The sequence below is a fragment of the Punica granatum genome, chromosome 2 (assembly GCF_007655135.1).
Source record: "Punica granatum isolate Tunisia-2019 chromosome 2, ASM765513v2, whole genome shotgun sequence".
Taxonomy (NCBI): domain Eukaryota; kingdom Viridiplantae; phylum Streptophyta; class Magnoliopsida; order Myrtales; family Lythraceae; genus Punica; species Punica granatum.
The window spans coordinates 13,535,171-13,550,722 of NC_045128.1; the positions used below are offsets into that span (position 1 = coordinate 13,535,171).

Consider the following 15,552-nt stretch of genomic DNA (forward strand, 5'->3'; position numbering starts at 1 on the left):
ATTATAATTGCCTCTCATTATTTGTCTCTAATGAGGGTTTTTCTTGTAGTGATAAATGTGAGAAAAATAATTTCTTGGATTTCTCGATTTGCGCATAAGCTTTAGACTTTCCCACTAGTTATTTTCTTTCGTCATATCATCAATTATTCAAAAAAAAAAAGATAAGAATTTCATGGTCCTTATTCGATGGCTAGGCGATGCCGACAAGTACATAGTAATTTTCATTATTTAATCTAGCCATTTTACCCGCTCTTTGAGCGGGGTTATTATTTATAGAATAACTTAGTACATCCAACATCCAACCTTCGAATAGTAATTATATTCCATAAATTTATTAAATTTTTAAATATGTATATATGTGCACATTTTTCTTTTAAAATTTGTTAACTTAATTTTGAAAATATATATTAGTTTACGTCTCTAGGATTAACTTTTAAAATTTGTTTAATTGTTTTGAATAATAATTAGATTTGATCCTTGGATGTTCATTTTGAACTGTAATCGTATTTATTATGCCTATATTTAAATTGTGACTTTACATTACTTACATCACAATTAAGTATGTAAAATTAGATATATGTTGGAATTTAAGGCTACATTTTATGAAAATTGTGAAATTTGGTCACTGAGGTTCAGAGTTAATATTTGTAATTTGAATCTTGACCTATTCGAAGGATACGAGGAGTTGTGGTTGAATTCTTTGTGAGCGAATTTATTTTTTTATTTTTTAATCCTTGTGGGTTAAGTTATATGTTCATAGGGCAAAGAAAAAGTCACGCAATAGAGAACTGAGGGTTTAGAGATTGGAATTGCAATGCTAATATTTCTTTTCCATTTTTCAGTTATTTATTGTATAAGAGATTTTATATTCTAATGAAAACGAAATCATAGGGGGAGGATGTCTTTGCTACTATTCTTTTTTCACACGATCCAGGAACTTCCATAAGGTCGTCGTCATTTTCTATCAGATATAGCTAGATTCAACATGGCAATTATGCCATACTTGCGGTTCAAAATAATTAATCATAGTTACGTAATGTTGGAAAAGGTTGCCTACACCAGATAAATAAGGGTGGAAAATTACTGGTCTACATAAGAAAATCATGCAACTTCTATGGTCAAATAATTTTGTGGAAATGCATGCCAAAACAGTAATTTGCTATTCCAACATCAACGTTGTTGAGTGGTTAAAAGTATTCCAAAACCGCATTGAATATATGGAAAACAATCTCTGTTTAAATTATAATTATTGACTACCATTTTTATTTATCAACTTAAACTTTTAATTGTACACTGACCAGACCACTCTTTATTGGTCTTTATGGATCTAGTTGATTTTAAGATAGAATACCAGAGCAGATTACCTGCCTATATGGACTATGCCAATGTTCAGGTATAGAATTTGTGATTAATTGTCCCCTTTCTTCCTGAGCTCGTGCACAACCCAATTGTATATATGATGGAAATTGTCCTGAACGAAGGTCCCGAGCATGGGGAAATTTCTCCCACTTTTGAAGTGATTAGGATAAGTTTACTATAATGATGGATGAACCAAATTGAACGGTCAACAAAGAAGTACAGTAGATTAAGTTAAGATTTGCTCTTCCTCTTTTTATAATTAAATTATTTTGAGACAGGCTATTTCCACAACTAAATAGTTTAATTCCACTACCTCTCATAATTGACTAAACGAAATACTCTAGTCATTTCAAACAAAAGAATTCTGTTCATTCAGAAAATTTTAATTAATTCCATTAACTGCGGTGCAATTCATAGAATGATTGCTCATCATCTACTTTCTACCCATTTAAAGTCTCGGCTTTGGGCTTTGTTTGATTTTCAAATTAAAATTTTACGAGTAAATAGGTAATTTGGTCCATGACCTTTGGAGGTTCCATCAATTGGATCCCTAACTTTTTTTATATCAATTTGATTCCTTACTTTTCTAATTTACATCTTTTTTTCTTCACTCCACCCCAACACCAAAACAAAAAAACAATTGGGGAGTTTCGGTGGGGCTTTCCATCGGCAAACTACCCCAAGGCGAAGACCCCATCCCTAATTCAGTCAGCGACCTCCCTCGTTGGCAAGCTCCTGCACTATAGGTTTCAGGGAATGAAAGGAAGCTCGGGTGGGGCCCCTCGCCATTCCTGGCTGATCTCAATGCCACAAAGCCAGATTCGACCTCAGAGACCAGGATCGGGGAAAAATTGGTTCGGCGACGTACCCACAGTTCATGAACCCATGGCTCGTGAGCCCCAGATCGGGACACCTGAACCCCTAAAAAAAAAAGAAAAAGACATTGTTAATCTTCTTCGAACAAAGAAGATGAACTGTATATGGTGGCTACAGACTTACTGAGCCACTTAAGGCTTGCGAGACCCACAGGTGGTCTCGCACTGGGCTCGAGAGACCCACAGGTGATCTCGCACCAGGCTCGAGAACCCAGCCTGGGAGTCATGGGTTCCTCGATTGACGAACATAGACTCGAGAGGCCTGGGTTTGTAGAGAGGAAGAGAAAGAGTACACCCAAGCTTGGGACTTTCTCTATGAACCTAGGCCTCCCGAGCTTGGGTTTGTTGATTCAAGGGCTCGCGGTCGCCCAGGCTGGGTTCTCGAGCTCAGCATGCGCCTAGCCGTAGGTCTCGCGAGCCCTGGGTTGCTCATGCGCCATAGGGGAGCCTATACTGTTCATCTTCTTCAAATGAAGAAGAATAGTTTTTTCTTTTTTAAATTTTTTATTTAATATATTATTTTAATATATATGAAAATATCATTTGAGCAAAAAAAAAATCAATTAGGTCCTTACTGAACATCAATTTAGCTTTCTTTAACTTAACAAACGTTAGATGGAAAGACCTTTCCATCTATCAAGGATCCAACTGATGGAGTGGTAATTTAATTGATGTAATCTCTTTCAGTGGAGGATGTAATTGATGTAATTTCCTTCAGTGGCTGTTGTAGTTGATGTACACCAACATATTTGATGCAAACCGGAAAAGTAAGAGACCATATTGATGTAAAAAAAAGTCAGGGACGCAATTGATGTAACTTTCGGAAGCCATGGATCAAATTGCCTATTTACTCAAATTTTACTCAACTCCGTTCTACTATATTCTTCCTTTAATTCACCAACACAATCATTAATTTTTTTTCCAATTTAATAGTAACTTTTCTCATATACTTTTTCTTAATCATTATTACAACTATTTTAATATTAAATTCTCTTAACTAATTATTACTTTTTTCCGATTTATAATAAATTCTCTCACGTATTTTTTCTTAATTATTATTACAATCAATTTTTTAATAATAAATATTCCCAATTATTTTTTCTCTAATTGATGGAGTGGAGTAGAGTGCACCCACTCAATCTCCCTCTATCTAGTGATTCGACATTTGACAATTGCTCATGTGACTAGTACCCCATTTGTGAGTTTAGTGAGTTCTAGTTGGTTTTTCCTTTTACTACATGGCGAGATAAGTTTATTGAAAAATTTCTCGAAATTATCATATATTTAATTGCGGATAGCCTTAAATTGAACTTTTTTCTAGGAGAAAATTCAAATGCAGGTGAAATTTTTAAGTAATTATTATGATTAGTGAACATTATGATACATTATCCGTATGATTTCGTACTCAATTACCAGTTTGTCGCATCTAATTAATACTTCTTCATGGCACATAATATTTTTTTTTTGCTAATTCGGGGTGTTCAAGCTTCGCCCGACTAATTCCCGGGGCTCTGTGAACCCTTGGCGGCGCACGGAACGGGTAATCACGCTAAAGGCGCTCCGGTGGCCCCAAGGAGATTTGAACCCGAGATCGAATGCAAACTTAGGCGTACTTTAACCACTAGGCAAAACCCTTTGGAGTTATGGCACATAGTATTGCAGGACTACCAAAGAGTTTAATCTAAAAAATGAAGCGAGGTAAAATACTAAAAATAACTATTATTAAATGGGATTTTTTTTCCGGTATCTAATATGATTGAACCACGAAATTTGAATGGTACAAATCAAATAGGCCAAATTTTGATTCCAAAATTTTGTGAATCATTTCTATATTGCAATTTAGCTGAATCCAGCTTAATAAGTTGGGAAATCGGAATCTCAAGAATCAATATATTAGTGTATTCTGAACCAATCAAATTCCATATCTAACCGGTTATTCAAACATGTTCCCTGTCAGTGAAGGAACTCGATGCAATAAATTATCCACGAAATATACTTTTATTCAAAAAGGCAAAAGCTTTTGGAACATACCATTGTCTACGCACGTTGCACATGGAGAATTGAATTCACCCTTGACTTGCCCGTACTTTTAGGTCATTGACCTTTCCAACAAAGTTGTGATGCTCGGAAGGAGCCCATAGGGTAATAATGTAGCACACTGATATGGAAAGTCCGTATCTGTCATCAATTCCGATCGGTTCGCGCTCTATTTAGCTCGTCACAAAATTGCGTCGATTATAAAAAATTAGTAAGGAATTGGTTTAGATAATAAGAGGAATTTGCTTATCTTATCGAAGTCTCATTTTTAAATTTTGATTGGTAAAGTACAAAGTAATTTTCATGAATGGACTTAGATTCGACGTAGATGACCTGCTTGAAAGGATCCGAAAAGGTATTCACCTACTTCTAAACTCAGGAGAGTGGAGACCATGTGATGGTTTGAAAATAAAAAAAGTTGATTCATAATATTTTTCTCTCCCCTTGTCCAAACATTAATATTTGGGAAAGACCAATGCTAACTGTAGATGAAAAACTACATGTGCATCGTAGACTTTGCAAAAACGAGCGTCTCTGGGGAAGACAATGGCAATTTGGATCGATGTGGCTGGGATCCGTACTTTCATATACAGATTCTATCGCATGTGCGTGAGTGAGCTGCAGCAGAAAGGAGGATCTATATCCTGACGATTGCCACCCATATGAAGGAGGATCGCATTTACTTCATTAACAATCTTTTGTTAATGACGACAACTACCCAACTGTGGTGTGGGGAAAACCACATCTATCCTCCCGTTAATATCTCTGCCAAAATAACGAAAACGTATGCATAGTGCATGTGACTCGTAAGACGTGAGAACATCGATAATATAAAATTATTTTTACTGAAGTAAAAATAGAATAATGATCGAGGGTCAGGAACCGGTCACCCTTCCTCTACTACCCTTCCATAACCATCTAACCCGACCTCGGTGGTGATAGCATGCCATCGTGAGCCACCAATGTAGCTGGTGGATGAACTCGAAATTCTGGTGTTTCACTATTCTCGAGAATGGACTTGTATTTGCAAGAAATTTTGTGACTGCTTTGCACCCTCCTCCTCCTTCTTCTTCTTCTTCTTCTTCTTCTTCTTCTTCTTCTTCTTCTTCTTTTTGGTATATAATATGGGATGAAATTTCGATTAATTCATACACTTAAAATCAAATTAGCTCATTAAAACGTAAAGAGTTCCCAATCATAATTTTTTTTCCATCTATAAAACTTATACCTCAAATCTTACCTTACAAAAAGGCATCAAATTATTTGTATCAATCTCACATTTGTTGCACCCTCCTTTCCCCTTCTTAGATGTCGCGTACATAGTCATACTTGTAATAGGGGTCAAAGAGGAACATCGAGTTTAATAGCCCCACGTGTGCCATTCCCATGCGATATATTTCTTTATTATCACATCTCACTTCACACCATATTTTTCTATTACTGGCAAAGAGATTTCCACACAAAACGACAACTCATGCGCTAATGCCTCCCTCTTTCCTCATTCCTAAGTACATTATAATATCCCCATTATACTATCCATCCATCCATCCAACTCTCCATATAATCCCAATCTCACCTTACTCTTCTCCTCCATTTCCCATTCATTCAATCCCCAAAAAGTGAAACCACTGTCGAGAACTGAAGCAACAATGGCGGATCCGTCGGCTTTGGCCGCTTCCTCGACCACCATGTGGGCTTTCATGGCCAGCTGGTTCACCCCGACCTCCCTCTTCCTCCTCCTCAACCTCATGATCGGCACCATCTTCATCTCCTCCCGGTTCCACTCCTCTCCGGCCTCCAAAAAGACCCCGACGACCTACCACTACCAATACGGCCACCCCGACTCGGCCCCGCCGCTCGCCCGCACCCCGTCCCTCATCGACCGCGTCCGCTCCATCAACTTCTCCCTCTACAAGTTCGACCACCATCCGGTTCCCGACTACCACTACTCCGAACAACCGGCTGATCACTTCGCCGCCCACGTCGACCCGCCCCCGCCCCCGATTGCACGTGCCCCGTCTCTCCTTGAACGCCTGAAATCCATCAACTTCACCCCTTATATATTCGACCACCCGACACCGGCCATGATCCCGGAACCCAAATACGCTCCCCCGGCTGACCCGGCCCCGCTTGCACGCGCCCCGTCCCTGCTCGACCGGCTCAAATCCATCAACTTCTCGCCGTATCTGTACAACCACCCGGACCCGATCCGAGAACAAGATGCAGCTCCGGCTCAGGCTTACTCGGAGCCGGCCCGAACACGTCAGATCCGCAACGAGCCGCCCCCAGTGGCTCCAGTCCCTTCCTTTCTCGAGCGGGTCAAGTCTATCAACTTCTCCCTCTACGGGCAGGAGGAGCCAGACCTGGCAGGTCTCGTCGACCACCACGTGAAGAGGGTGAACTCCGACACGAAGCCTACGGGTGGCGAGGCCCCGACGAGGCTCTCGAGGAAGATGAAGAAGTCGGCCAGCGACAAGAGCTCGTTCAGTCACTTCAAATCAGAGGATGAGGAAGAGGAGGAGGAGGACGTTGCGGAGTTCCAACGGCCCGAAACAAAGAAAGGCCCGGCTGTGGCGGCGGTCGAGGAGGCAGAGGAGATTGACGCAAAGGCGGATGATTTCATCAACAGGTTCAAACAGCAGCTGAAGCTTCAGAGACTCGATTCCATCATGCGGTATAAGGAGATGCTTAGCAGAGGTTCTGCTAATGCTAATTAATTAGGCTAATTCTACATGTATTTGGGCTTGCGATTTGGCAAAGGGAAATCAGTCGGGAAAAAAAAATTACTGGGAGTAAATTCGGTCTATTGCATGTATAGAATTAGATAAGTAATGGAGATTTTACATTATCAATTTTGGCCAGAATTAGTCGCCCTGCATTGCATATTTGTCATTACCTTTTCTAGCAAAAAAAAAAAGACAGAAAGAAATGCATTGCATATTTTTCCCGGTTCGATTTGTTTCCTTTCTAGTGCCTGTAATTTTTTAGTGTGAATTCTAGTATCGGTAATATTATTGGATTCAATTAGATTAGTTGAGCTCAATCTGTTTATTATGGAATAAAACTCTAAGCGTGAATTTTTTATATTTATAAGAATTGAAACTCTAAAATTTATTTAAACAGAATAAATATCAAATCACTTGAAGTAATTTATGTTGATTCACGATCCGTAATTTGTGTCATCAAGGATTACACGAAAATATTGGAGGACTGTATAAAGGGTATGTAAATGTAATCAATGAGGTGTAGCACGTCATCATATATCATCATGCTTGATAATAAAAAGATTTTAAGTTTCATATTTAGTGAGATTATATGTATTTTTTTATTAATTATTCTAATTTTTAATTCATAGTATTAATTTCACATGTTCTCCCTTGTAATATAGAAACTTTATATTCTATTTTTATGGTCGTGCATCTTTATTATATATTTTATTATTATCTCGTAATATTTTTATGAATTTTTTTTTGTAATTAAAAAGAATTCGGTGATTATTCATAACTATTTATATTGTGCAAGTAAATCTTATCTATTCGTACAAATGTGTTGGCCAATCCACACGAATTTCAGTAAGAACGGTCGATGGGTCAGTTTCAGGTCCAATCGGGTATGAGATTGCGATGTTGATGGGTCCGCAACTTTAGCTCTTTGCGACATGGAAGTGAATGGGCATAGAATACTGCGCTATGTTAGTTAGACACGTTTGTAAATATATGGTCCCATATCATGGAAATTTAATTGACTATCCAGGCTGCTTTCATATTGCTTCATGACGCATGATATTTTGTAATACGTCTGTGATCAGTGCTAATGATTAATGATTCCCCTTTTTTCGGTTACGGGGAAGTGCTCGGACGACATAAGAGAAATTAAAATTATATACGAGAAAGTTTCACTCATGTTAATCTAAATTCGAAATCCTTGATTTCAATTCAGGAACGAGCTGCTAGCGTATTGAATTCCCACTTCGAATGGTCGATGATATAGAAAGTCAACCAATGTGAGTTGGTTCAAGCGGTGAGGTGTTTATTTTATTTAAGTAAAGTTTCGGATTCGAGTCATTGTGAATGCAGAATATCCACACTGAGAGAACTTTATCTCTTAATGGGCTGACGCGACTCGACTGAATTAGTTAGAATTCAATTAAACTTCTGAATACAAAAGTTCACGTTGAAAAGAAAATGATCTTGGAAGCCATAATATGTTGGGTTATGGAGATCTTTTTCTTCTTTGAAAGGAAATTATCAATATTTTCTAATTTATTAATTAAAAAAAATCATGTCTGACTATTAATTTTATTCTACTCACGAGATACTTTATAATTTTTTTCCGTGCATAATAAATCCCGACTAATCCCCAATCGAGCAGGATCGATTCATTAATGAATAAAGTTTTAATAATCAAGGATTTTCTATGCCACGCACAAGGATCATCCAAATTGGAAACTCAATTTACTGAATGTGAGCCATATTTTTCGTGTTTGGGGCTACGCTGGTTCTAATAGCAAGGAAACACTCATTCGGCTGAGTGTGATATTTTGTTTTATCAATGACAAAAGCGACAATGGGAGGCGGTTTTATGTGGAGACAAGACCAGAGGATGGAGAAGTTTGAAAATTAGTTGGAAACATAGGGCTAATTCTGTCATTCAACTGCACATTTGGGTTTTCGTCGACTGGGTGGTGATTGCGATCCAACAGCTTCGTTTTTCTAATCAAATCATGAGTTACGTGTATTTGAATTAAAGTTGATGAACATTATTTAGGATTAAGATTTGTACGAAGGCATTGACTTCGGGGTTGATTTTCATATGTAACCTAACGTGATTTTGTTCCCATCAAGTGGAATCTAGAGTTTGCCTCGAATTTTGATATTCATATATGTTTTAAAATTGAGTTTTCTTATATACGTTCCCACTTTTATTTATTGTAACATGATCATGTAAGGATGCCCTCAATATTATTTAAATAATTAATCATTAAAAAATTCATGTTTTTTTGGCCTTTTTTTAATAAGTAAAAAAATCACAAATTTATATTAAGGTTTATGTCGGGAATTTTTTTTTAATAAAAAAAATCATAAATTTTTATTTTCTTTTCATGCTTGTCATATGTCACCTTGTCCGTCAGAATTGTTGATGTAGCAGACTAACGACACTTACGCAGCAGGTGATGACACGCCATATCAACAAAATAATGTAAAATGACAAATAAGAAAAAACGCTATCAATTTTTTTTTTAAAAGATGGAAAAAAACCAATCTTCATTGGACGAGGGGTCTGAGTCCCCTGGCGATCTCCTTCAGGGATGGTAGGCGGTGGTAACGCCCCCACCTCCTTCCCCGATCAAAAATCTTTTATTAATTATTTCTTAAATTTCTTTATCAAGAAAAAATTCTTGGTGGAATTAAAAAAAAATCAAAATTTATAGTCTTCAGTTCTGGGTCATAAACCTTTCTCTAAATGAAACTTAGCTCACTATTTAGTTTAGGGAAAAATATATGTATATGATCCACTAATTTATTTTTTTAATCGATTACAGAGGAAGCCGAAAACTTAATACAATGAAAGAAAAATCTTAAATGACTAATAAAGATATACGAATAATCCCACTAAATATTAAACTTGTAACTTCTAAATCAATAGAAGTATGCGTCACTGTGTCTCACAAATTTCCGTCCACTAGGTTGTTTCTATCCTATAAATATTCTTGCGTTTCCGTCAATGCTAATCATTCCTCTTTGATGAATTGCACTATCCTCCCCAGAAATATCAAAAGACGACAGCTGGCCTCATTTTTACCAAAAATAACAGTCCGGCCCGGCCGTGGTCCTCAATCTTTAGAATTTTTTTTAATACTTTTCCTCGTAATTCTTATTTTTATGTTCGATGGAATTATCCTCACTAGTCTACTTTGGTCTTACCATTTGACTTTATATGAAATCTAATAATGTGCTACATTTCTACAAATGGCAAGTCATCTTCAAAAATTAAATGAAAAAAGAAAAGAAAAAAAGAAAACACGACTACGAGGAGCCTACCTAAGGTCGTTGACAGTTGCCTTGCCGAGGCCATTAGCTATATAACAAAGAGTAATGGCAGTTGTCGATGATACCCCCATGCTTCAAGATCAATATTCTAAAATCGACATATTTCAGTTCTCAATCACAGGGCTGTAAGCCTCATCAATAATCACACCCCCATCGGGTTCATTGGCCTCCCAGTGTTTGTCCTCAACCTCTCCGGGGTGGTGGCAATCACTGGCCAAGTACAACAAGTTTTTTTATACATAGAGAGAGACGGAGGCCATAAGTCTTTTTATTTTTTCTTTTTCTTAAATGAACTTTTTCTGTATTTTTCTTTCTCTCCAGCTCTAGCGGAGAGGTTGAAGGTGGATCTTATTTTTCTTTTTCAAATGAGTTTGATATTTTGTACGATGATGTTGTTGGTAAAGATGAAGATTTGGATGAGATTTGACATTTTATGTTGTTACATGTTTATTTTGAGAGTTTGATTTATGATTTGAACCTTGAATTTTGATAATTTGTAAAGATGTCTTGTATTTTTATGACTTATTGTTAGTTTATTGGTTTGTGGTCTTTTTTTGAATGAGCAATGATTGATTTTTTTTCTTAGGAAAGTATGCTACATATATATATATGCTGTTTTTTTTAATTATAGATAAAATTTTATAATTCACAATTCGAATCATGATTAATGATTCTACGACCCTCGACCGATTCTAGATAGAATCGTGATTCTGACAACCTTGGTCCCAATTGCTCCCTCTCCCATTCTGCCCCCTTTTCTTCTTTTTTTATTTTTTAAATATTTTAATTTACAGAAGAAATTACTTCAAAAGATTTAATCTTAGCATTATTTTTTTACTGCAAATGAAAGATAAGACTGAAAAGAGAAAAATATGTAATGCTGCGAACAAGATTGAAAGACATAATGTGAATTAGGACAAAATTGAAAAATAACTCAATTTGAATTTTTTTTAAAAAAAATATGCAAATGAAGCAATCATAGAAGTTTATAGAAAAGTCTCAAAATTATAAAAATTCTTTAATCAGAAAAAATAGCCGCACGTCGCAATGAGAATGACATGGATCCATTTTATTATAATTAAAAAAAAAGTTTCTGATTAAGATGAGTCTTAGATATTTTCACTTCAAACCAGCATAAAATTACAAGCTAAGGTCAAATTTGACGGACAGTGATGGAAAAGAAATAAATGAAATGAACTGGTCAAATGGAATAAAATGAAATCATGATGAATGTACATCGCCGTTCCCGAGTGTTATCTCATTTAGGGGTGTGGATGGATACCGGGTATATCTAAAATCAAATCTATCCGTTAAAGTAATGTCCGGGTAGCTAATACTGAAAAAAAGATAAGTTTCAGGTATTAAAATAAGGACCCGGTAAAAATCAATTTCGATTCTTATTCTTGCATATAGGGTACCCAGAACCGGTACTCGAACCCGTAATAAGTGAACGAGTATGAGTTTGCATCAGAAAATGAAATGACTTGCCGTGAGCTGGGAAGACGTGCTCGATAAACTGAAGTTGATTCAATTAATTCTTCCTTGATTTTTTTTAGGAATGAGTGGACTGAGCAAACTAATTTATTAATTGATGAGACATATTACTCTTTATTGTAAATGTATTGTGCATTAATCTAAATCTATATCAACATTCTGTTTTGATTAATTATTGATTATGGATGTGACATTTTTTATTTATTTAGCGAGACAAAAAAATTTATACATTCCAATATAATATCCGGACCTGTGGTATAATACAAGTTCTGCGTATGTTCCAGTTCAGGACTTAATAGGATAGGATCCGGTTAATCTTAAAACCTATTCTTTACAAGGAAGGGTCCGGATATCGTAAAGAAAATAGGGCATCCAGACCGAACACCCCAGTTTCATGAAGATTTAGTTAGGCATGGTCAGTTGCCTTCGTGTGCTTAGTTCAAGTTGCTCTCTGTGCAATTGTGGTTATGCCAAGGCAAGGGTCTCCTTTTTTTTTTTTGAACAAAAAAAAAATCCAAACATATTTAGAACAAAAAAAACCCAAACATATAAAAATATATATTTATTAGGTTTTTTGACCCTGTGCATTGCCCGACACTTTATTACAAATATAATTGTAATTATTTGATTCAAATTTTAATTTTTCTTAGTTGAATTTTAAAAATTTCACAAAGAATTATTTATTTTTATACTATATATAACATCTAACAATTATATTTAAGTATCTCAAACCATTATCATTAATCATATATTACTATTATATTAGAGAAGCAGTAGTGATCTAACTTTTTCAAAATTATCGTTTCTCCAATTCAGTCAAAAATTAGTATGCATAAGTTTTAAAGATAACTATATAATAATTAAAAATAATATATTTTACGTCTAAATATATTTATGCATATACATTAAAATTTAAGTATTTTTGTTTATAAACTCTTAATAGATGAACTTATTTATTATTTTAAATAATATAGAAAATGATGTTTATATGAATTAATTGGATATTTAATTACCACTAAATCCCTATTTACATGTACAAATTTACCAATTGCAAACCTATTTATTTGGTTGTAGTCAAGTTTATATGGGTATATATATAGATTTTATAATTTTTGTGAATATATTATAAATAATATGTTTCATGTACAAATATATTTATATAAATTATTAATTTATTTTATTTACAAAACTCTTAATTTATATGCATTTACTAATTTAATCATATTTAGTCATAATCGTATATAAATTTATAATTATGCCACTATTTATTACATTATATTCAATTATATATAAAGATTGTAATTATAGAGGAACTTATATATTATTTAATAAAATGATGTTTATATGAATTAATTGTTTACTTAATTACCTTAAACCGTTCTTTACATTTACGAGTTTACCGATTTGACCTTATTTATTAGATTATTGTCAAGTTTATGTATATATAGATAGATTTCTAAAAGTTATTATAATATAATAAGTGAAAAATAACATATACATCATTCAAAATTTAAGCCTTGCAAATTAGAACTACAGAAAAGAAATATTACCTTGACTGGTTGCTTGGCGAACCCAATTGCGCCATGAAATTGCGGATGATGGTGCAACTGGTCATCTGTGCCGATGGCCACCTAAGTTAATTAGGTGTCTTTACTCTTTTTTTTTTTGGGTATGTCTCGTTAAATCTGAAAATCCAATGCACCCCATATGAGCATACTTCATTTCATTTCTCCAATAGGGACTATTTACGTTTGTCTTTTGCAGGTGGTTAATTTTCTTTTACCTAACTGTATAAGAGTATTGAAACAAAAAAGGTATAGGATTTCGCCATCAATCATTTTGTAGAAGCTCTTGATAATGAAAGAGTCCGTGCATTATATATGAACTTATCGAATATTTGTGAAGGTATGAGTAATGTTTCATTTGTCATTTACGATACTACGGTTACATTTTTTTATTAGAAATGAGTGTCACTAAATCATATTTTATTTTTGAGGTAATTTGTCTTGTCAAAACTAAATGTCAATTTTCATCAAGATATACATAATATTTTTGTTGCAATTGATTTCAAAATACTAATTGGAAAATACAATTTTTTTTAAATCAATCGCAAACAATAATGCACCAATAGAGTTAAGGAAATTTTAAACCAAATTTAAATTCGAACGGCTTCATACCTTAATTCAAGTCTAGGTTTCTAGAAAAGTTCGATATGGACCCATCGTATCAAAATTTAAATTTTGAAGTAAATTTAAGATTTCTAAATATCTAACTTTTTTACCAATGTGGGTCGGTTCAAGCGATTCAGTTATTGTGAATGTAGAAAATTCATACTGGGAGAGCTTTACTCTTTAATGGGCCGATCTGACTCGACTGGATAAGTCGAGATCCAATTGGGCTTTTGGATAGCAGGGTTCATACTGAAAAAAATATCTATTTTTTTTTTACGTGACTTTGAATTTTTATCTGAAGTTGATTGTTGTTTTGACAAGTATTATACTCAATGTTATTTGAGTGTCTTTCATTTGATGACCACTGCCTCGATGCTAGAGGCCTTTTTCCTACCTCTTTGACCAGTTTCCTTTTTATTTTTTAAATTTTTATTTCTAAAATTCAAATTTATATTAAAAAGGTCATATTAAAATATTTGGTGCGGTTGTTTTGTGCGAAGTTGGAGGAGAAGCGAGCTACAGTATGGGTTAAACTCTCAAAAATTCCTTTGGAGATTATGACACCTGAGGGTCTATGGTGTGTAACCAGTGGAATAGGAGTTCCTATCTGTCAGGAGAAGCGAATTAATCGTATTTCTGATGGTACAACTGCTAGAGTGCGTGTAGATATGATTGTGAAACGTGAACTGCCTTCTTCAGTAGCAGTTTTAATGGAGGATGGAAGATTTGAGGAGATTAATGTTGAATATCCATGGAATAACCGAGAGAAGAGGGAACCTGTGAAGAAGTGGGTTTAGAAGACTACCCTAGTGGAGCTAAGAAAATGCAGTAAACAAGGCTGTAACTTCTCCATTGAGAGTTCTTCTTAAGACACAAGGAAGTAATGTCGAAGAAGGGCATGATAGCTTTGAGCAAGTGAAGGCAAAAAAGGGAAGTCAATTAAAGCTTAAAGCTGTAGAATAAACCAGAATCGAGACATCAAATGCCTTTTCAGCTCTTGAGAAACTGGCAATAAAGTTATCTTCTAGCAAGGTTTCGGTTGCTCATCTGTCACCAAGGAAGATGAGTAGCTCAGTGCAGGGCTTGAACCAGTAAATGCAGAACATAATGCAACCCCAGAGAGTTCATAGAGGAGGGGGGAGGAAGCATGAAGTTGCTTTGGTAACAGGTCAGCAGTCTGGAGGTAAAACTGCTGGACAAAAACCTCATAATGATTAAACTTGGAATGTAAGGGGTTTCAATAGGTCCCCAAAAAACCAAGAAGTAAGACAACTAGTGGCAAAGAATAAGGTCAATATTAGCTGAATTCGTGGGCGGGAAGTGATGCGAATCTCGACGAACCTACCGCGAGACCCAATAACAATAGAATGAGATCAAACCCGGGACCGTCCAATGAAGGTTTCAAGGATAGGGAATATTGACCCGATGACTATAAAGAGCCATAAACCAATATTATAAACGAAATATTGACCCGCTAGCTATAAAGAGCTAGAAACCAATATTATAAATGTCGAGAATCACAAGTTATCACACTTGCCATATTGACAAAGTTGCTGAAAAACAGCT

At 35.3% G+C, this 15,552-nt stretch overlaps 1 protein-coding gene across 1 annotated transcript; it reads left to right on the forward strand.

Moving 5' to 3' along the window:
* The first annotated feature begins 5,773 nt into the window (after positions 1-5,773).
* On the forward strand, positions 5,774-7,298 carry LOC116196928 (pathogen-associated molecular patterns-induced protein A70). Its single transcript, XM_031526886.1, has one exon. It carries the CDS (start codon positions 5,921-5,923, stop codon positions 6,986-6,988), a length of 1,068 nt encoding a protein of 355 aa, XP_031382746.1. The 5' UTR covers positions 5,774-5,920; the 3' UTR covers positions 6,989-7,298.
* The last annotated feature ends 8,254 nt before the right edge of the window (positions 7,299-15,552 follow it).